The sequence below is a fragment of the Brachionichthys hirsutus genome, chromosome 15 (assembly GCF_040956055.1).
Source record: "Brachionichthys hirsutus isolate HB-005 chromosome 15, CSIRO-AGI_Bhir_v1, whole genome shotgun sequence".
Taxonomy (NCBI): Eukaryota; Metazoa; Chordata; class Actinopteri; order Lophiiformes; family Brachionichthyidae; genus Brachionichthys; species Brachionichthys hirsutus.
In genome coordinates, this window is record NC_090911.1 from 2,375,500 (window position 1) to 2,398,364 (window position 22,865).

Here is a 22,865-nt window from a genome sequence, read left to right on the forward strand (position 1 = left end):
CAGATGTAAATGTGATGCGACCCCCAGTGCAAGCGCCACTCACAGGTTTCCTTTCAACCATTTATATCATACAATAACGCCATTGTTTCAGGAGAAGGATAGCGTATCGAACAGACCCTGCAGAGCTGCAAACCGCTGCCCTCCTGTGGTTACATCTGGTATCAGAAGTCTATCACGTATCGCTCAATCATTTTATTTCATTGTCTCCTCTCATTGCAGTTTGCTCTGCTTGTGCTGAGTGGCTGATTGTATCAATCAAAGGACGTGACCCCCGCCCCGACGGCGATCTTGCATCATGGCTATCGTACTCCATTCCAGCCCCCTCTTATGGACGAGACTGGCAGCCCTGATCTTCTCCTGCGTGGCCTTCGCCGTGGCTGTGCATGGCGGCAGAGTAAACCACGGAACTGGAGACTGGTGCATCTTCTGCTGGGCCTTCAGTTTCGCCGGCACTCTGCTCATCCTCCTGGTGGAGCTGTTCGGCCTTCAGACCAGAGCCCCTATTTCCTGGAAGAATTTCCCCATCACCTTCGCCTGCTACGCTGCCCTGCTCTGCCTGTCTGCCTCCATCATCTTCCCTCTCTATTTCCTCAAGGGTTCCATGGGCCACAGTGAAACCCGCGACTACCGTATCGTGTCAACGGTCTTCTCCTGCCTGGCCACCATCGCCTACATTACCGAGGTCAGCCTCACCAAGGCACGCCCGGGCGAGGTGGCTGGCTACATGGCTACCGCCCCCGGCCTGCTGAAAGTCTGCGAGACCTTCGTGGCCTGTATGATCTTCGTCTTCATCAGCGACCCAGTGCTGTACAACCGCCACGATGCACTCAAGTACTGCATGTCTGTCTATTGCATCTGCTTCATCCTGTCCGCGGGCATCATCATGCTCTGCATTGGCGAGTGCACCGGCTGCCTTCCCTTCCCATTCGCCCGTTTCCTGTCTGGGTACGCCCTTCTGGCGGTCGTCCTCTACCTGTCAGCGACCATCATCTGGCCCATCTTCAACTTCGACCCCAAGCACGGCGGAACAAAACAGAGGCCCTACTCCTGCGGCAGTGCTCTTGGGCTGTGCATCTGGGATAAGCTCATGGCGGTGGCCGTGCTCACTGCTGTCAACTTCATCCTCTACTTGGCCGACCTGATCTATTCCACCCGCCTGGTCTTTGTCAGCGCTTGAGGGAAGAGGAACCGTGCTACTCCAGCAGTATGCTCCAAATAAAATTGAATTTGGCACGTTCTCAATGGCGCTCTGCCAGCGGGCGTTACTCTGGACTGTTTGTTCAATCATCTCCATCCAACCAAGAGTAGCTTGTGGGTCATGAAGGAAGCAGACCTTAGGGTTGTACCACAACTGATTGTGACTGCACTTTTGAAATATAGTGTGGCTCCATTGATGAAAATGACAGTTTCTGATTTCCACATAGTTCTGGTAGCGCAAAATAATAGAAGCAGGTGGGATGGCTCACCCAGGATGTGCTAGAGATAATGTATTGGGAGTGGTCTAAGAGGTACTCAAACCAAAATGTCACGGTTCTTTTTCGGTCCCAAATTCACAGTTTTGATTCTGCAAACCTGCCAAATCTAATTTTATGTAAAGTATTCTGACTAGAGCGAGAGGGAAAAGAGGAAGAGGTGGCCATTGGCTACGTTTTTACAGGCAACACGTAGTCCCTTAAATTTCAGACGCTTCCCGTTTTTGCGTTTGAGCACGTAAAAAAAACAAAACACATTTAGCTTCAAATGGCCTGGAAAGCCTCAGATTGATGATGTGGTTGGAGCATGTTGAGATTACCTGAGACATTTAAAAACCAGGTCATTTTATCATCCATTGTAATGCTATAAACATATATATATATATTTCATGTATACAGATTGAAAGTAGTAAATAAGGATACAGGTTAAGTCAAGTGACGAAGTCGGTCCTTCGGTTGTTTTAAATTTGATAGCAAGTATAAAGAATACCAAGCAGTATTTTTCCTTTTCATTTTATTTTCTGTTAGGACAAAATATTGATATATCTTGAAGAAAATATTTGAATATCTTGAAATTGGAAACCCAAGATTCTAAAGAATTCTGCATTTATGTTATGGTTTTGGGAATTATTATTATTATTATATATTTTTTTCCCAGAGCAGCTGATCAGATTTTAGAACTTGACATTTTTTACACGGCTCCAATGTTTGAAGACTTGAAGTAGTGCAACAGAGCGTTCATGCTAAGATGAATGCTAAGCTAGCTTTTTGCTCATGTTATGCTCCTGTGTATGCAAGCTACAATCAATGGCAAGAATATATATATGGAAAAAAACATATCCAAGATTGTGGATTTAAAAAAAAGAAGAAAAGTATGTTAACAGTGCACTTAGTATTTTTTATATGTGGTTAACGCTCCATTGTCTCCAAATATAAATGCACATCTAAACACCACTAAATTAATGCCCATTGTTGATTGGCTCTATTGTACTGCTGTAATAAATACTAAGAAATCACAAAGATGCTTCTTTACAAATATATAGTGTTTGTTGTTTGTCTTATATACCTTTTAATATTCCACTCTTCATGTTTCCATTGTGCAAACCACATCAGTGGTGTAGGAAAACGTAATCCAGCCTTTCAATAAAACTACATGATAAACAAATGCGTGTTGTATTATTTGATGTCTCATTCATTCATTCATTCACTTCTGCTTTGCGGATCACGGGTGAGAGGAGGGGTACACCCCGGATGCGTCGCCAGCGCATCGCGTGGCCACACAGAGACAGACAACAATTTACGCACATATTCAGGAACATTTGGATTAACACATTCACCTAAACTGCATTTTTTTGGAGGTGGGAGGGAACCGATGAACCCGGAGAGAACCCACACGAACACAATTTGACAAAATGTCCTACTTTTCAGCAATATCACTCGGTTCCATCCGGCTTGCCATTCATTTCCCCGAGACATTCGTGCTCCTCATAGGATGAATCCCACAGACGTCCACTGTGAATGTGACACTGAAACATCATGGCAACAGCTCGATAGGCTGCTACAAGCATTTGTGTCAATATTCAAGGTCGACAGAGGACGACTCCAAACAACCTTGTTTTTGACCATCCTCCGAGCTGCCATTCTCTCTCTCTCTCTCTCTCTCTCTCTCTCTCTCTCCCAACCCAGCCGGTCAGACAGATGGCCGTCCACCATGAGCCTAGGTTCTGTCCAAGGTTTCTGTCTGTTAAAGGGAAGTTTTTCCTTGCCTCCGTTGCTCTTGTGGGTCAAGTTGGGTTCTGTGTTTCCCTGCAGGTATTTCCCTGCTAATCCTTTAAAGTGCCTTGAGATGACTTTCTGTTATGATCTGGCGCTATATAAATAAAACTGAATTGAATCGAATTGAACTTCGGCGATTTTCTGTCTTGACATGCAAAAGTCTTAAGGGAAAGAATTTCCCCAACAGGATTAATAAAGTGTGGAATAACAAATTCCCCTTCCTGCTTTACAGCCAAGATGACAATGATTGAGGTGAGGCAGCGTATACCATTCAGGTACTAATAGTGTGCTGCTTTTCACCACACTTAGTTGTGTGAACACACAGATACACCAAAAGTACATCACATCACCCTGAGGTCTGCGCACTGGCTTCCTGTCTTTCAGAGAATAAACTATAAAATACTACTGTCAGTTTACAAAGCTTTTAATGGTCTACGACCCAAATATATATACAAGTGAGCTCATATGAACCATCCAGAACTCCCAGGTCCTCGGCTTCAGGCCTCCGCTCCATCCCTAGGGTCAGGACCAAACAGGGAGAAGCAGCTTTCAGTTCTTATGCCCCAAATGTCTGGGCTACCCTTCCAGAATTATACAGGTCCATTGAAACTCTCGGTATCTTTTAAATCAAGGTTAAAGAGTCCTTTATTCACAATTGCGGTTAGTGAGAGTATTTGAGAAGGTTTTTAATGACATTAAGTCCTCAGTTTTTATTTATTTAACTTTACTTTGCGTGGTCACGCCTCTTATGTGAAAAGTTTTATGCTGCTCATGTTCCTCTATTTATTCAGGTTTTTAATGACTGTTTTATGTCCTCTGTATTTTTTCTCATCGTGAACTGCTTTATTCTGCTCATGTTTATCTATATCTATGTTTACTCTGCTCTAAATTCCCGATCACTCTTGCTTGATGTGTTTTCCCGTATTTCCGATCTTAGTCCTTTCTTTGGTTTGTTTTTTTCCTTCTGGTTCATTTTGGTTCACTTTTGGAATCTCTTTTTAGGCTGTGATTTTCCGTTTGTGATTCTGGACATCCTGCCTGTCCACATTTGGTGTTTTTTGTCTAATATTTAGTTTGGCAGTGTTTTTGTGTTCTACTTTTTGAGATGCCTGTCTGTCTAAAAGTGTTGACTATTAATATGACAAAAATTTTAAATGTAAAAAGTTTGGAGGTTTTTTTTTTTATTCCAAACTTAATGTTCAACAAAAGTTACAACTTCCATCACTGAAAGTCAGCAATAAACACCAAAAAATAACCAGTTGTCGTTCAATGAATATTTGTTGCAGCTCAAGCTCTGCAGCCATGAGGTTGATCTGCACCCCTTTTGTCTGGTATGTCCCTCTAAACCAGGGAAAAGTCCGGGCCGACTGGCTTCCTATTCTGCTAAAGTAGCTAAATTCATGCTGGCCTTCCCGTTCTGATCCACAATCAGTACGCACTACATCAGCACTACAAAAACGTGATACATAAAATGTAAACGTAGCGTTTACACTCTTTAAACATGCAGCTCATTGAAATAGATGAATATGTTGAGGGTTTGGAAATTCACTGCTGAGGTTCATGCATTCTCATCGTCATCCACAGATTTAACCCCCCCCCCCCCCTCCATGTCAAGAGGCTTGTTTCGCTCCTTGTCTTTCCAAACCAGAGTCCCATGAGCAAACAGCTGTGCAAGATGTTTGCAAGAAACACGTGAAGTAATTTGGTTGGACTGTTCCTCAATTCCCTTTTTTGACTTCCAAATATTTGTCCACTGACTCAACACTGACCCTTGGCTGTGTTGTAATTTGTGTTAAAGCACGACGTGACCAGGAGAGTTTGTTCCATCGAACTGAATAACAAAACAAACGTCTGTTTTGGAGCCACCGGTTTCTGCTCATCCAATAGCTTCCTTGCAATGCAGCGTGACGAGTCAGCAAATGTCTTCCAATCCGATCTTAATTCAGTCTCCCCTGACTGCATGTGACAGCGCTTGTTTATGTTCACTTGACAAAGAGTTTAATTTTCAAAATAAGTAACGATTCTGAGCAGCAAGATTATAAAACTATCAAATCATTTTGTAGTCTGTCTTCAGTGCTTTTATTTTGCAGTTAGAGTGTGCATGTGTGTTAGGTTTGTGACACTGTAAAAGAGAGAACATCAGAACCAAGCTTTAGTGCCCTTTTTATGCTATTATATTCATAATTGTTGTTAACACTATTTTCATGTAAATGAGGGCTAAACCTAAAACCCAACAGGCCATGGAGGATGTCAAATTAATGAGGAGGATGATGCCATTTGCCTTCTGGGGCACTGCTGTATGCCACTTTTGTATTAGTGCCAATTAAACACTTTGTTTCTCCTTTCAGTTCATCAAATCTTTTTTTTTTTACTTGTTCCCTGTATGTTCCACAGAAACCAGGACCCAAACGAAGCCATTCTCCTACCTCCAACCCTAAGAGTCACCAATCCACTGTGAAGACTTAACACCCGAACCTTAAATTCAGAATCACGATCTGAAATATGTTATTGATCCCAGCAGCAGGGACATAAAAACATACAGTTGTTCTATTAAGTAAGCTGCATGCGTTTGGCTGAGTCTCTGACAAACGGGGTGTGAGCCGGTTTACATTTACATGCTGCAACTTTTGAAGGAAGGAGAATATGCATCCAGCAACTCTGAAACAAGCCGAAGGTGTACAGTAATTCAGAATTTACAGAATCATGAATTACACCAAATATATAACTGATTGTAGTGTAGATACTGGCTGTTTTGTTAGATTAGTCAGTCACAGCTATCAGCTCTGCAGAGAGACTAACAGGAAGTGGCGTTGATATCAGCGCATCAACTACTATTGCAAAACTATTTTATATTCTGCTAGTTTCAATAATCTGATGCGGACCTGACCCAGTATCCAGCTTATAGGTTCTACGTTTTGAAGATGAACGCCTAAGAGATGTGGCTGAGGAGAACAAACAACTTATTTGTTGCAACACAGTTGTGTGTCTCCATTTGTTGGTCGAGGAAAGAGAGTAGAGGATTGTGAGTCGCACACCTTTTCACCGTGATACTCGCCATTTCACAAAGCAATGTCGTATTTTAACCATCGAGTTGCTGAGAGACGTGAAGCTTTCTTTTCAAGCGGTCACTGGGAATGAATAAGGTTCCCAAACGTGAACTCGTCACAGCTTTCTCTGCTGATGTTATTAGTGTACCGCACAAGGGTGAAAGCTTTCAGAGCCAAAATAAACAACTGAAAAGTCGGTTGAACGTGGAGGTTCCTGTATTTAAAATAGGGACTTCATGAAGCTATACATAAATGACAGTCTGGAGGTCCAAACAAATGTCCAATCTTTGTTTTTTCCCTCCACCATACCTTTCCCTCATAAAAGATGTGTCACGGACCAAAGCAGGGAGATCCAGAAACGAAGCTTTATTGTTCGTTTCCTGGTAGCCAGACAAATCCAGATAGGGGCAGGCAACGAGGCCATTCCAAACATCAGGCAGAGGTCACAAACTGGGTAACTTGAATAGACAAGGCAAAGAGCCAGAATCCAGGAATCAGGCAGGGTCGAAACACGGGAGAGCAATCTGGAACGCTCAAAGGTAGGAAACATCCAGCGGAGGTGTGGTGTCTGAGTTGAGTTTATATAGAGCCAGGGCTGATGAGTGATGAGCTGCAGGTGAGCCTGGGAGCACAGGTGACCGGAATGAGCTGATTGCAGGAGGAGGATCTGGAAGACAGGAGAAGTTAGTGCACGGAAAAGCACAGGCCCAAGATGTGCTTCCAAATGTCGTCACTAGGTAGAAGCATTTTCACAGGTTTGGACGTAGACACTGAAATTACGTTTCTTCATCATTATGTGAAATGAAAGCAACAAATGCATTTCATGACTCCAGTCAGGTTTTGTTGCCCTTAACAAACAGGATAGGACTTCTTTTCAATGAAACTATATTGAAAGAAGTGAATATAATAAATATAGGTTGAAATAAACGGTATATTTTCATAAAGATTCAAATCGCTACAGTTTTACGTTTAATAGTTGTTAAGAGCATTTCCATACAACATACTGTAGAGCACATGTCAAACAGTACGTACAGCAGGCATACAATACAATAAAATAATGTACTTTAAAAAAACATAGTAAAGATGCAGAAAAAGAAGAGTTGTGCAAATAATATTTATCATCACTTATATTTGATTGTACTTGATGTTTAACTTCCCCAAATTCACACTGCATGTATATATTTGCCTTTCCTGCAGCTAGAGAGAATAGTTTGTGTTATGCAGGAACGATGGCTTCAGATTTCAAAAGGAATAACGTGTTCAAAGCTTTCCCCCAGCCTATGTATATCCCTCGCGATCAAGACTTTAGTTCTCAAGTTTGCAACATATCCATTTATGGTTGCTCTGATCCATCTAGACTCATAAAACTGCCAGGAAAAGATGTCTGACCTTAGTGCATTTTGGTTAGAAGGGTGCGTTTTTACAGCCTATATGCTGCATTTCAGTATTTCTTTTTTTTTACTTTTAATGTTGAATGTGCACAATAATATAAAATATGAATCGTTGCAGCAGATGTTGATTTAGGGCTGTTGAGACGTCTTCTATCTCCCCCCAGGTGGCACCGTTCTTCACATCCGAGCTGTTCGTCCAGACAACCTTATAAACTAGTTCTCATCCAAACCTTTCAGACACCTGAACAGTCACAGCTGAGTCACGCCATTCCTTCAGGAGGCCAGCCGACCTTTTCCACTGCTTCACCTTAATGCCAGACACTCGGACTCAAGCTATAAGGCGATGGGATGTATAATAAAGCAATTTCCTTATCATTCACACTTCATTAGCAGTCTTTTCTTTTTTTTTCTACCTACAACTCATTTGATGATGCTGCCAAGTCTGGCATGACAGAAAATTTAGAAGCAGCTGCTGCTGTTAGATAATACAGGATCCCTTAATCGCTTTGCCAGCATTCAGAATTTTTTTATCACATCCAGGAAATGAGAGAATTGGAGAAGAATGGATTGCGCTCAATCTAAAATATATTCAAATCCAGGTAAAAGAAATTACGTCTCTTGAAACAAATGAAATATACTGTATTTCCAATGTTATAGCAGATGCTGTATTTTATTTTCCGACAGACCCATTCGGGGGATCATCTTGTATTTATTCTATTGTCGCAATAACTTTTTTTTTCTTTTGCAAGAAATGAAACGCAGCAAATCCAAACCGTTTTCCCGTATAATTTATTTTGAAAACATGTTCAAATATTAGTTTCCCTTTATAAAACAATTGCTTGTGGTCATAATTACAACAGTGTCTTGGCTGTCAAAGTCCCCTCTCAGTATTGCATGTAACTGGAGGGATGTGTCCTAATACCAAGTGCACGATGAATTTCAAATCAAGCTGAATATTGAAAGGAGCTGGTCTGAGTTCAGTTTTGCTGGTTGTCCATCTGTGAGCCTGACTGGTATGACTGGATGTCCTGCCCAATGAACTCCGTCACTGTGGAGGAAGAAGACAATGCCGTTACCTGTGTTACCTGTACCATTCATTTATTTAGTGCACTGCTACAATAAACCATAATAAAGAATAAAAAAAAACAACACTTTCTACAAAAAGCATCATGACATGAAAAATCCTCATCAGTGTGTTGTCATGACGATGTCATGATGTAATTAAAATATTAATTTGAGGAAACTTAGACAGATGACTGACTCGGCTATGGAGTTTGTCCGAAAAAAGATCACACAACTTTATTAACTCTGCCAAGGATGTTATATTCTCTTTATATTACAATTATGCGTTAGCCCTTAGCAGGATTACGTAACATGTATACTGCATGGATTCCTACAAAACATGTTGGCAGGACAGATATCAAATCCTATCGAGGTGCACATCGGGACGAATGTGTCGGAGTATTTATCTCCCACTCTTATTGATAGTGTGAGACACACACTCATTAATAATGTGAGACAGCAACTCTTTAAAATATCACAAGAATCATAGAAAAGACACAAATCTCTGATGAGGGATCTGACATGGATCAGGTAAATTAAGCTAAGCGGTGGATTAGGCATTAAATTCCGGTTTTAAAGTTGCATTTGAAATGATTGGTTTACATCATTCCACAGTGTTTTTTGCTAAGGGTAGACCACCATTACGAAATAAGATGAAGATGAATCCATTCAGCTCACCTTCTTCAAATGTGATGTGGTGCATAGAGGCAGAGCTGGTAAACTCCAGAGAGTCACCGTGTTCGGCCCCCAGCGCCTTTCCATGGGGCTCCCAGCCATCATAGTGGGAGTACGGTGCCGGGCATATGTCCTGAAATGGGCTGGAATTGGAGGGAGGGGAGGAGCACACCTCCTGAGGATAAGCAGAGTACTGGGGGTAAGGGGAGGTGGTGATAGGAGGTAGAGGGGAAGTCGAGATGGGACTGCCGGCAGGAAATGGGCTAAGGGAGGAGGAGTGGGATGGAGAAGGTGAGGAGGACAGGTAGGGTGAGTCCAGCCATGGGGAAGGGGAGGGCGACGGAGGCTGGGGGCCACGGGGGTACAAGGGTGGCAGGAGCTCGGTGAAGCCTAACTCCAGATTGTCAAAGCCTGTGTGACCCTCAGACATGGCGGCCCTGGACCCACTGGGTTCCTCCACAGCAGCGTCAGGTTTAGAGCAATACTCCTCATGGTAGCCCATGGTGGGGCAGGGAGAGGAGAAGCTGGAGGGGTAGGGGGGCAAGTGGAAGCCCAGGCCTCGATCGTCTTCCATGGTCTCATCTCTCACATGGAAGCCACTGTCGATCCTGGTTTGACCCCCCACAGGACACATATTGCCCCCATCCAGAGGCAGCATGGAAGGCCGGGACAGCAGTGGGTCCTCCTCTTTGAACATATCTGTGGAGAAAACAGATGAAATGGACATTTCTCTTTATTATTTCAACACATCAGTGTGATCAGTGGTTTGTCATTGTGGGATGTGATTGTAGCCGCTAAGCTAGAGGCGTATCATCCCTATGTCATTACAGCTTCACAAAGATTCTGGATCCAGATGATGATACAAGCCGCCACCGAATTCGGATGGATTGTTCCTCAAAAAAAAAAATCAAAATCTGTTCAGCAGTTTGTTCAATAATCCTGCAAACAGAAAGACACACAAACCAATACTGTAGAAGCATGAGCTTCTTGGCAAGGATAGTTATTATTTACTGACACTCCGACTTCATACAGAAAGTGCACTTTTTGGAGAAATACATTTAGTAAATATAAAATAGAGAACAGTTCTCGTCTACTGCATTTTACAGTTTTTTTCCCCTTGTTGGCACAATATATGGAGAAAAATAAGAGTATTGGTGTATTTTTATTTTTGCTTGTTTGGGGGGGGGTGCTTTAAAGTCTTGGTGATGATAGAATGGCAATAAAACAAACAAAATATCCGAACAAACAGCGAGGGGAGAGTACCAGGTGAGACTGGACACTCACTGGGGAGATACTTGAAACAGTGAGTGCTGCTTCTTTTCCTCTTCCCATTGGAGACACAAAGACTGACGGACACGGGCCGGCTGACGGAGAGGTCGCTGTAGGCGGGGACCCTCACACATAACAGACACTGGAATACAAGAGGTGTGGAGGCGGAGGTTACTGGGCAAGAGTCACGTCTGCTTCATTAACCTGGCCAGGGACGAAAGGTTACCTCACTGCTGGTGTCACGGTCGACATGCGCCTCCTCCTCCCATTGAAGTTTACCATCTATTTATGAGAACACAAGGGAGCATTAAGTGTAACCCAGACATCAAATCAGGCTGATCGCCATAAACGATGGAGTTCTGAATACTCGTAAGTAGAGTTTTACTTACGACTAAAAAAAATCCCACATTCAAGCAGAACTTTAACACATCCTCAGAAGAATCTGTGACTGCTTCTTATTTCTACATTTATAAACTAAATATGAGCCCGTGTCCGCTGCGGGTCTTTACCTGTCCCTCGCTCCATGAACAGGATTCTGGAGATTGGCAGGAAGTTAGAACCACTCAGCAGAAGCTCCTCCCCTCCCTCCACGGAGCAGGAAGTGATGCTGACAGACTCGATGACGGGTAGTTCCTGAGCTGAACGTTGGGCTGTGGCAGGGACAGTCAAGCAATTTAAACATTCCTACCACTAAGTATGATAAGTATGTGTTACCAATGGTGCCTTCAATGACCGATTTACTGATTAGTCTCTGTAAAACCAGCTACTCACAGCATTCAATTGGCAGGGAGGCAACCTGCAGAGCCAGGACCCTGCCGGAAGGGGCCATAGGGGGCGCCAGAGGGAGATGGGCCCGAAACACCAGGCGGACGCGTGTGTTCTTCCTTCCAACGTCCGTTTCCCCTTTCCTCAGCTCGATGTCTGAGTTCCTCAGCTTCAGAATCCCAGCACAGTCGATGCTAGGACACAGAGGGAAATGTGGATCAGGCTGCATGTGGATCAGGCTGCATGTGGATCAGGATGCATGTGGATCAGGCTGCATGTGGATCAGGATGCATGTGGATCAGGCTGCATGTGGATCAGGCTGCATGTGGATCAGGCTGTATGTGGATCAGGATGCATGTGGATCAGGCTGTATGTGGATCAGGCTGCATGTGGATCAGGATGCATGTGGATCAGGCTGCATGTGGATCAGGCTGCATGTGGATCAGGATGCATGTGGATCAGGCTGTATGTGGATCAGGATGCATGTGGATCAGGCTGTATGTGGATCAGGCTGCATGTGGATCAGGCTGCATGTGGATCAGGATGCATGTGGATCAGGCTGCATGTGGATCAGGCTGCATGTGGATCAGGCTGCATGTGGATCAGGCTGTATGTGGATCAGGCTGTATGTGGATCAGGCTGTATGTGGATCAGGATGCATGTGGATCAGGCTGTATGTGGATCAGGCTGTATGTGGATCAGGATGCATGTGGATCAGGCTGCATGTGGATCAAGATGCATGTGGATCAGGCTGTATGTGGATCAGGATGCATGTGGATCAGGCTGTATGTGGATCAGGCTGCATGTGGATCAGGCTGCATGTGGATCAGGATGCATGTGGATCAGGCTGCATGTGGATCAGGCTGCATGTGGATCAGGCTGCATGTGGATCAGACTGCATGTGGATCAGGCTGCATGTGGATCAGGATGCATGTGGATCAGGCTGCATGTGGATCAGGCTATATGTGGATCAGGCTGCATGTGGATCAGGCTGCATGTGGATCAGGCTGCATGTGGATCAGGCTGCATGTGGATCAGGCTGCATGTGGATCAGGCTATATGTGGATCAGGCTGCATGTGGATCAGGCTGCATGTGGATCAGGCTGCATGTGGATCAGGCTGTATGTGCAGCATCCGGCTTCATACTCTTCACCGGTTGCTGCAGGAGTTCGTGTCTTGCTTATGGGTAACTTGGAAGTTCTTGTTTAGTAGTTTTTTTCAACAACGACCACACGAGGGGGGATTTAAAAGATAAGGCTGCGCTCGTGAAAAACGTACTAAATAAAGGTGTGCATTAAATAAAACACCTTTCAGAATAAAGGTTTCTCCTACTCACAGTGCAGTCATGTTGTTCTCGGGGCTGATGGGGATGTCCAGCAGTTTGGTCCCAGCCTGGACGCTCTCGTGACTCGCTGTACCCACCATCTTGCCTGTCACCCTGAGAGGGAGGCGCAGCTTTAAAAGGCCCCCATCGACTGTTCTATTGATGCTGAATCAAAGGCCGCTGCCTCTCTCACAAAATGCATGCAGTGTCCCATAATCCTGAGCAGGATGGTACAGATTAACGACATCTTTGATCAATAACTGCAGTCATTTATCAAACAAAACGTCTGGCCGATGTTGAGCATTAGCCTATATCTGACATATTTACAGGGCATTTTTTAATCTATTCAGATTATTTATACACCTTTCAATGAAAACAACAGCAATTGTCATTTCTTTTTGTGAGTCTGTACATGCAATGACAGAATAAAGATTTCTGCTTTTTTGTTCCCCTTGAAAAACACTCAGAGAGCGCAGACCTCCTCCAAGCAGCTCATTCCCCTCCTAACTGGATTTACACCACCCACATGGTGATCTGGATCATCATCATCAAAAGGTTCTAGATTGTTCTTGGTATCTTTATACACCAACCATGAAAAGTAAAAGTGAATCGGGGTTGATGTAAATAGGTTTTAATGTTAAAAGGTTATATTTGTTCCTGACCTCATTCTGGGATCCGATCCAGATGACATTTTTCATGACAGTTCCTATCGGACCCCTGTAATGACTGTGATTTTTGGTGAGTGAAATGAATGCCTCCATTATAAGGAAATGGGAAAAAAGAAATAAAATAATTTGGATCGCTCTCAAAATTTAAGGTGATCTAAGTTAGACCGAGACCAATCTCCAGATTGTTTTTCATCAAGATCCAGCCAGCAGCTTTTCCATAATCCTGCTAACAAAAAAACTTAATGTTTACTGAAACACGGGCAAATCAAAGTCTGTTCAAATTACCCCACTGCTGCCCCCCACAGGACTGCTGTCTCCATCTATCTATCATTTAAATCCATCATTTGAATGGCTGGGCCGCTGTTGCTCCATTGTGCAGTCGTGTTCATCCATTCCACACGTTCCACATTCAGCTCGGTGAACGTTGCACTGAGAGCAAACTGGTGCAAGGAGCGTCCAGGATCGGCACGAGCAGCAGCTGGTAGCGAGTTTCGCAATACTTGCAGCCACAGCAGACGGATGCTAAACACGCAGCATGTTGAGTGAACTTCATGCATGGCAGAAGGGCCACCCGGGATACGCTCGGCTTTAAGTACAGCTCAGTACCTGTGTATCTGGTAGAAAGGATGAGGCCGGATCGATCTGTCATCAGCCGTTCCCACGAAAACCTGAAGGGATAGCGGCTTCCTGTCTGTGTATCCACACAGCTGCACAGAGACAAAGTGAGAGGAACGGACTCAAACTGTGACGAGGCCAAGATCAGTCGAGACTCTGCTCCAACTTGTGAGGCGGCTCCGGTCGAAATAAAAAAAAAAGCTACAAGCATCTAAATCCTGAGCGCACGGGTTTTTAAACACCTTGACGACGGGATGTCCTGCCAGTGCTGCCTTCACTGCCCCTCTGCTCCCCTCGGTCTCATAGTGGGCTCTGTGGTGCGGGCGGGGCTGCACCTCGATACGCAGTTCGTACTGGTCATACTGGGAAGGCAGCGGCCAGTCGAGCGGTGGCAGAGCGTTAGACCTTATTGGAACAATAAAACATTAGAGAAATTTAACGGGATGACGCCAGCTAATGGCGATGAGTGACAGATTTGGGTCTTCGGTCATCCGGATAGATGGATGCTCTTTTACAAATCTAAAACGGATCATTTAAACATGTTTTAAATCAGTTCACAGTCACACGGTCATATGATGATATGCTCTGTTGCATCGTGAAGGGTTCTTGTCAGGTTAGAGCCAGTCTGATGGATATACAGTGTAAGTGTTAGTGACACCAGAAAATTGTTTTTGTAAAGTGGAACGTGATCTAAGCTTGAAGATTGAGCAACCACTTGCAGGTCAGTTAAACACTGCCGGTCCTTGTGATGATTTTAGCCTTAGCCAAGAGGACATGAAGAGAAAAGTCTCTATTGCTGTTACTTCTCATTCTGCCACGCAGGGTTATGTAACAGCGACGGGTGTCACACTGCTAATATAGCATCCGTGTCCCTCCTCCAGTAAAACACACTTGAGGTTAAAACGTGCATGGAAAAAATGAAAGTGTTCTGTAAAGACATATTGGTATATTTATATTCGATTTGGGTAAACAAACAATTTAGAATCATCGGTGCATCCCGACCTGAACAGAGGGCTGTGGCTGTTGGTTCGTGTTCGGCCCCAGGCGAGGGCAGGGGGCACGGAGAGGTAGTCCATGCCCAGCGACGGAGGCTCTTTCCTGGTCTCTGGCAGCAGGCAGGGGGCGCTGTGGCCTGGAGCCTGCTCCTGGTCCACCTCCCTGGGAGACAACTGCAAAACACAAAAGAATGGCGAGCTACTTTAGTGGGGGGGCTGCTCGGTATTTCAATGATGGAATGAAGCTGACTTCTTCACCTGCTCCAGTGACGTCTTCCTGGTCTTTTGTGGGATGCTGAGATCACAGCTGTTGGGCGTAGCTTGTGACAGCGCGACAACATCTCCACCCTCGGGATTACCTCCCAGCAGGTCTTCTGAGTAACTCCCCCTTCGTGAAGTACAGGGGGAAGCGAGGGGGGAGTTTCTACGCTTTTTCCCCGCAGGGGAAGCGGGCCTTGAAGATGGTGAAAGTCCCAAGTTGATTGCGACCTCATTCAGGTCCTCGTCCTCAACCAGCAGCGAGTCACAACTGGAGGCCGGGCTGAGCCAGCCGCGGGAGGAGGGGCTCGAGGCGGGACTGGGGCTGAGGGAGCCAGGGCATCTATCACGGTAAGTAAAAGGGTCCAAGAGGGGGAGGTAGAGGCGCTCTCTGTCCCACCCACCACCGCCACTACCACCACCCATGTCCCAGTAGCTGGAAACAGTGGGCGCCGGGTCGTCTTCAGGGGAGATGGTGGTTATCTGAATGCTGGGACACTCAACCACACAAGACTCTGAAACCTGGAGGAACATTAGGACTGAATGAGACATCAACAGTTGTCTCTGCATGTACGGTAGGTTTTACCAATATTCAATAATCAAAACCATTAAGGAAGGTAAATACTGGCTACTGTTATTGATATTTAAATGTTCTGTTGTCCAGAAATGTATGTTACTTACTGAGGCACTAATAATGATGAAATGACTGAGAAATTAAATCTGATTTTATTGGGGTCATCTTACAATTTAATTTGACCATCAAAAAAAAAAGCTGAATTAAATTTTCTGCATGTTTTGTACATCCATTTGAGACCATTTTCTCATCGACAGGCACTTTTCCACCTTGCAGCTCATGTGGGTGTTGCTGGAGCTCCTCCCAGCTGACTGCGGGTGAGAGGCGGGGTACACCCTGGATATGTCGCCAGTGCATCGCGGAGCCACTCACGCACACACTCCTACACTACAGACAATTCAAAGTGGCCAATTCACCTAAATTGCATGTTTTTGGAGGTGGGAGGTAACCGGAGCAAAACCCACGCAGACACGGGGAGAACATCCAAACTCCACACAGATAGGAATCACACCGGAACCCAAATCAAAACCTATAATCCAGAATAATCCAGAACCTCAGCAGGCAGGATTGCTCACCTGAACAGAACGTGCCGGCAGGCTCTCATAGGTCCCACTGAACTCTCTGGCGTGGGCTCGTCGCGGTGGAGGGGAGTGCATCCCAGCCCGCTGATTGGCTGAGGGTGGCGAGATGGGGATGTTGATGGAGTGTCGTGCAGCCATGTGGTTATCTGGAACTGATGGAAAGCATTAGGAGAGACGAAAGACGATAAACAATGGCAGCAGCAAGAAAGTAGCAAGAATAAGAGCCCCGGCACTCGTGACAAAAGTTGGTCTACAAAATGTTGATGATTAAATGCAGAGTTTACAGTGTGCTCATTTTCCTAATATAAAGCTTTTCTTCCACATGGCAACAATTTCTTTTCTGGCTTCCTTCTCTCTCTCAAAAAAAAAAAAATGAAAATGAAAATTAACGAAAAAGAAAAGAAGAGAAAATTGGAACGACCACTTTCTCACATGTCGTGGGTTTCTGGAACTTCTCATTCATCTTTTCTCACAGCCACACACTGACAGTGAGCCCTCAGAAAATTATCATCTTTTACATGTGGCATGAGAAAGACTCATACAAACTGTGGCCAATCAAGATTAGCTTGCGCACGTAATTCATCATGCATCAAATTTAGATACCGATTGTAATTGCTAGCATGGAAAAGCCAGACAACTGTAATTTCATCAAAGTGCTGTGTTTTTTTTACCTTACATAAAATTAAATACAATAAAGTATAAAAGAGTATACTTTTTTCACTTTCTGAGATGAAATGATTGATAGCATTTTTGCATCTGAATGGTTAATCAGAAGCCAGACCTAAGGTGTAGTGGTTTAAGTAATGGAGGCTAAAATGAGGAAACAGATGGGGTAGTTGGGTTAATTATAGTTCATTCTTGTTTTACAAAAATAAATAAAATAAACAACGACACATAAATGAAAAAACAACAACATACAAAGATAACCCAGTTTAAGATATGGTTGTACTCAATGCAAGCTGTTCCCAACGATTCTTGTTTTTTTTTTTGCAATGGTAAACTAACATTAGTGTTTTTGTCATGCTATCGTAAAATTAGCGTACAGGGAAGAGTATGGTCTGGACCCCAGATCAGCACTTTTATTGTGATCGAGTGCGATACAAATCAAACTGACATGAGTTCAGAACATTTAACCTCATCGAGAAAATTAGTAAAAATATACCGAAATGTCAAACTTCTACTGCTCCTTTAATGTAAACATATTTATCATGAAAGCATCATTACTATAGGAGCTTTCTGCACAGCTGAATTGTTTTACTGCAGCAGTCTTCTCATAAACACTGAGAATGAGATAAATGGTTTGGTTTAAAGCTACATAATGCCATAATTTGGTTTCATATTATGTAATCCCACTAAACCATATGGCAGCAATTTACTAAACATCCATTCTGAACTCTCCTTGGAGTGAAAAAAGTATTTCAATCCATTTGTTTTTAACAAGTATTTGAGTCAGCGGTGCAGTAAAGAGTGAAATAACAAACTTCACTTTTGGCTCATTGAGATGAAACTTTTGAAACTTTTGAAAACAATTCCATGCTTTTCTACCTGTCCTTTTTGAAAATCTATGAAAACATGCAAGGAAGCTTCAAGAGTTTCACAAAACAAACGAGGACACAAAACCCGTCAAGGATGCGGTCCTCGCCGCAACCTTTCAGGAACGTGGTGCGGTCAGCAGCCACACGGAGCCAAACAGTAGGTGCTCTGTAACGAGCCGGGCTTCCATTGATCATTGGGCCATTCATGCAATTTTTGGTCGACACAGACACAGAGCGACTGCCAACAAATGAAGAGTCATGGTGAAAAGTTTCTTCAAATGTTTCCTGGCAAGAAAAATATTTCCAGGCGATTAAATCTGCAACACTGGTGGATTTTTCACACGAAACCCTGATTTCGATGTTTGTGCTGACCTACAGGAGTTTATGAGCCGTAAAACATACAGAACACATGTTTAGCACAGTAAAAGTGATTTCATGTTTGCAAAATATATTGCATTATTTTACTGTGTCCTCGGCTGAACCGCTCATAAACCGATCTTGGCAGCATTGATTCTTTACTTGATTCTAAACTGATGCTGAAGTTAAATCTGGAGTTCTCCAGAGTTTACTGTTTGTTTGTTTTTAAACTATCTTTACCTTTACAGGCCAATAACAATATAGAAAACAACCGTGTGTTTGTGTCCAACCAAAAGTTACCTTCTACTTTCTTTTGAGGAACCTCATTTAAAGTCTATGGGATGTAATAATTATGAAACATTTGTTTCTTTATTGTGTGAGGTCCTGTGTAGCTACAAGTTATAGATTCAAACTAGCGGGTTACTGACATTTGGGAATATTCCGACAAAGTCTTTGCCTCTACGCCATATGTGTCAAACTCAAGGCCCGGGGGCCAATGTGGCCCGCCACGTCATTTTTTCTGGCCCGCAAGAGCTTTGTGCAGACATTTGTTTTTGTAAAATGCTGAAAAGTAAAAGTGAATCAGAGTTGATGTGTATTTGTAACTGATTTTTAATATGTAAATGGGGTTTTAATGTTAAAATTAAATATTTGTTGCTGACTCCATTCTGGATCCGACCCAGATGATATTCAGTGGTGAGATAGAGACGCCCCCCCACCCTACATGACTGTTAAATTCCCTAAATATTGGTCAATAATCAATGGAGATATTGAAGAACAAATTACAGACAGACGGCAGCGATTACATAACCTCGGCGGATATTTTTACAGCAGTAAGGTATCAATATATTTTTAGAACTATGCAATTGCATATGTAATATTTATAATTTAATTAAGTATGTTGTAGTAAATAGTTATTTAGCAGCATGTTAACGAGTAGTTACATTTTATTTACATTACATTTAGTTACATTTACACGATGTTACATTTACAACTGGCCCTTTGAGGGCAACCATAATGCTGATGTGGCCCTTGGAGAAAATGAGTTTGACACCCCTGCTCTACGCAATAAAACAAAATCCAAATGCGTTACTGTAGCATCACACGCCACAATCCAAAAATAAGGATATATTTAACTTAGCTGTCAATTCTTTTGTAAACACAAGAATAACTTTGTGTTGTTTGTTGTGCATGTAAAGCATGAGAGGTAGATATTACTTCAAGATAACGGTAACCAACAGGTTTCGGCCTTTTACTCTGTATTTTAAGTACAATACATGAACAAGAAACCAAAAAAAAAATGTCTACCTTCAGTTCAGCACCATATGAAGATGACACAGGGTTTACAGGCTACACCCCGGATGAGACGCCAGCTCACCACATTTGTGAATCTGTAATCTGTAACAGATTATTTGTCCAGGGTGTGGTCCGCCCCTTGCCCGTTGATTTAGGCTCCCGGCACGACCCGGTAACGGACAAAGCAGTTCAGAGGATGAACGAATGTTCTGAAGATTAGCCTAAGAGTTCATTCATTCATTCACTCCTCCTCCTGGACTTTGGATGAGCGGCTGAAGACGAGACGATTACGATTGTCTCGCCTTCAGCCGCTCATCCAAAGGTCACGGGTTCTGCTGGAACCCGTCCCAGCTGGTTACGGCGAGAAGCAAGGTACACACGGTATACACACGATTGCATGGGGGGTTTTTGGGGACAGTATTTTAACGGGATGTGGATATGCACACTGTTACGTTCTTGTGCCTCATCGATTGTAAAGTGTCACGCCCGAAAACACACACCGATCCCAAACCCGCATCACCATGACATTGATATGCCTTTGAAAGAGGTTTTTTCCTTTTTTTTAAACTCAATATAACTTTTGCGCATTTCTCGGGCCAATGCTGACCTAGCATAGGAGTTGATGAGCGTCGGGTTAACCACAGTTCTTATTGCATATAAAATCAAATGTTTCTCTGCATTACAGGCAGTGATGTTTGGCACGATGCAATCCCTGGCCTCATGTTACCTCATATAACCAGAATGGCACTCAGTGGGGCGCATACCTCCACCAAAGCCAAGCAATTCCTTTTAATTCCATCAAGCTTCATCATCCACAATGAAACTCCCAGCCCTGCAACCATCGTTTAAAGTTACTGGATTTGTAACATTCAACAATTAAACTTTGGCGGATTTGGATTTTGCACACTCAAAGATACCAAACCCCGCAATTATGCCGTTATTTCTTCTGATTAAGATTTATACATTGTTACATGAGAATTTAAAGGAAGCATTTGAGACCCTGCAATGTAGAAAATAAAATCCTGGATCCACCCCCTTTTTAATGATCTGCAACAAAGTTTAATGGGGTCTATTCTGGCCCAAGAACCATCCTCCCACCGCGATTCATGGAAACCGCTCGGTACGTTTTGCATCATCACGCTGAAAGAAAGGAATATGAAGAGCAAAACTATTTAAAAAAGCTCTGAAGAGTCAAATGGAGTGATCTGCTGCGTTCACTGTGGCGAGACAACTGTGTGCCAGTGTGGGTGGGAAACAAATGAGTGGATGTGATGGTGAGTGCGTGTGTGCGTGCTGCGTTCGGTACACAGAGGTTAAGGTTCCTTCCCAGATGGCAGCCGTTAACTCCACTCACACGCACAGCTGATTGGAAACACATTGCCGTCTGGGGCTGCGCGCACGCAAACAGGAATAGGCTAAAATACGCACACGCACACACACGAGCCGCAAAGCAAGCGCGCAGAAACAATATGCACACGCTCGCATGCGTATATGGATGGAGGCACGCACGCGCATCACACGCAAGTGCAGGCGCAGACGCAGCGCGTATTGGAGCGCAGCATGCAGATGTGCGCATGCAGCTGCAACTACACGGAAACGCACACAAGCACGCGCATAGAAGTTCCCATGCACGCATTGGGCACGCATTGGGCACGCATTGACAGGCCGCTCCGCGTCTCGTCTGTCCCTTTACGCCCAATGAGCGGCTCTAACCCAGGCTGTTGCTGCTGCCGCCGGCCGGCAGGGAACCGCCGCTCTCCTCCGCGGGGACAGGGCTCTCCGGCTCCGCCGTGCGCACCGGGGATGGCCCTTGGCTCTGTCGCGGCGGCGGGTCCTCTTCAAACACCAACTTAAACTCGAACTCACCCTCCTCCCAGCCCGGGCCAGGCGCGGCCCCCATCGCCCTGCGCGGCGAGAACAGGACGCAGATAACGACTTATGTCCAACTCGGCGACGCGGACGCGCTGGAAACGTTCGTCAGTCCGTTACGCGCGCGCCGTCGCGCGTCTTGTCCATCCCCTTGAAAGATTGCGGTTTGAACTTCAGCAACGTTTCCACGCAGTTTTCAACACGATGCGCAACTTCTTCAGCTTTCAGACAGCCTCCGGTCCAAATGGAATGCGTCCGCGTCTTCTCTGGGGAGTCTCTGTCAGATTACGCGCTACCTTTCACCCTCCCCATTCCGACGGGGAGAGGAGAAAGAAGTCGATCAAGTCTTTTTTGTCGTCCTTTACCCTTAATTGCCTTTGGGTGGGTTTCCCAGCTCCAGTTGATCCGCTCCTCGCTCCCCATAGGACCCTGGACCTGCCAGTCACGACCCCCCCTCTGCGGCTCTTTTCGGATCAGCGCACTGGACATCTTTCTCTGTCGTTTCCACACATTCAGGTTTTCACCACCTCGTCGTTCTCTGCGTCAGAAACTTCTCTTATGCGTCACAGGACACGTGGTTCAGCCTCCAGAACCTGCACGGCCACCATGGTTGGGATGTTAGTGACGTCACTAGTGAACGTAAGAGGGCTTATTTCCTGTGGCCTATTTCCAGCCCCCCTTTTTAGGCAGTCACTCTCCCTCTCCTCCCCTTTTCCCCTTCCTTTTTTTTTACCCACTCCTTGCTCTCTTCTCCCCAACTCCTCCTCATCCCACCTCTCTCCAGCCCCCCCCCCCCCCCCTCCCCTCCCTCTCCTCCGAGGATCTGTTTCTCATTATCCTCTGTAGTCTGCTCTCCGTCTGAGTCAGGAGACGAAAAACTTCAATAAACACACTGTCTTGCTGTCTCCTCCCCAGCCCAGTTCCTAATCCCCACGCCCGCCTCTCGCTGCCTCCCCCCCGTTGGTTCCCCTTCCTCACCCTCCTCGCACTCCCACAGTCGCAGCCTCGGCTATGGGCAGGCCTTGGATCCTGGACTGCTATCAAGTAGCTGCAGTCTTTATTGGACACTGGAACAGGATTAAAGAGGACACGCACTTCTGATAAAATTAGGCTCAAGACAGTTAAATTGGTTTTTAGGGTTGTTCCGTTTACGTTGGCTCCACAGTGAATGATTTCAGACCCAAATCAGCGCCATCAATCAGTGACAATAAAATCTGCTGCTCGGTGCAATGAAACAACAGTTTGTGTCCTACGTTACTTACAGTGCACATTAGCCTTTTGCCTTCATCCTCTTGAGCACAGTGGTATTTAACATTATCTATTAGAAATATGGTTG

At 44.7% G+C, this 22,865-nt stretch overlaps 2 protein-coding genes across 2 annotated transcripts; one reads left to right on the plus strand and one right to left on the minus strand.

Moving 5' to 3' along the window:
- Positions 1–295: 295 nt before the first annotated feature.
- On the plus strand, positions 296–2,631 carry LOC137904749 (myeloid-associated differentiation marker homolog). Its single transcript, XM_068748952.1, has one exon. It carries the CDS (start codon positions 296–298, stop codon positions 1,175–1,177), a length of 882 nt encoding a protein of 293 aa, XP_068605053.1. The 3' UTR covers positions 1,178–2,631.
- Positions 2,632–8,512: 5,881 nt separating this feature from the next.
- On the minus strand, positions 8,513–21,560 carry nfatc4 (nuclear factor of activated T cells 4). Its single transcript, XM_068748602.1, has 13 exons — positions 21,374–21,560; positions 16,467–16,624; positions 15,318–15,839; positions 15,067–15,233; positions 14,307–14,469; positions 14,056–14,156; positions 12,794–12,895; positions 11,464–11,651; positions 11,202–11,342; positions 10,919–10,974; positions 10,708–10,834; positions 9,427–10,122; positions 8,513–8,734 (listed from the first exon to the last, which is right to left on the minus strand). Exons 1-13 carry the CDS (start codon positions 21,558–21,560, stop codon positions 8,664–8,666), a joined length of 2,679 nt encoding a protein of 892 aa, XP_068604703.1. The 3' UTR covers positions 8,513–8,663.
- Between the last annotated feature and the right edge of the window lie 1,305 nt (positions 21,561–22,865).

Excerpts from the sequence above, each read along its gene's own strand:
- nfatc4 (XM_068748602.1), bottom strand. The coding sequence starts at position 21,560 with ATGGGGGCCGCGCCTGGCCCGGGCTGGGAGGAGGGTGAGTTCGAGTTT. Across the intron at positions 16,625-21,373 it reads CGGCAGCAGCAACAGCCTGG|TTCCAGATAACCACATGGCT; the intron begins GTTAGAGCCGCT and ends GCTTTCCATCAG. Across the intron at positions 15,234-15,317 it reads GGAAGACGTCACTGGAGCAG|TTGTCTCCCAGGGAGGTGGA; the intron begins GTGAAGAAGTCA and ends TGTGTTTTGCAG.
- LOC137904749 (XM_068748952.1), top strand. The coding sequence starts at position 296 with ATGGCTATCGTACTCCATTCCAGCCCCCTCTTATGGACGAGACTGGCA.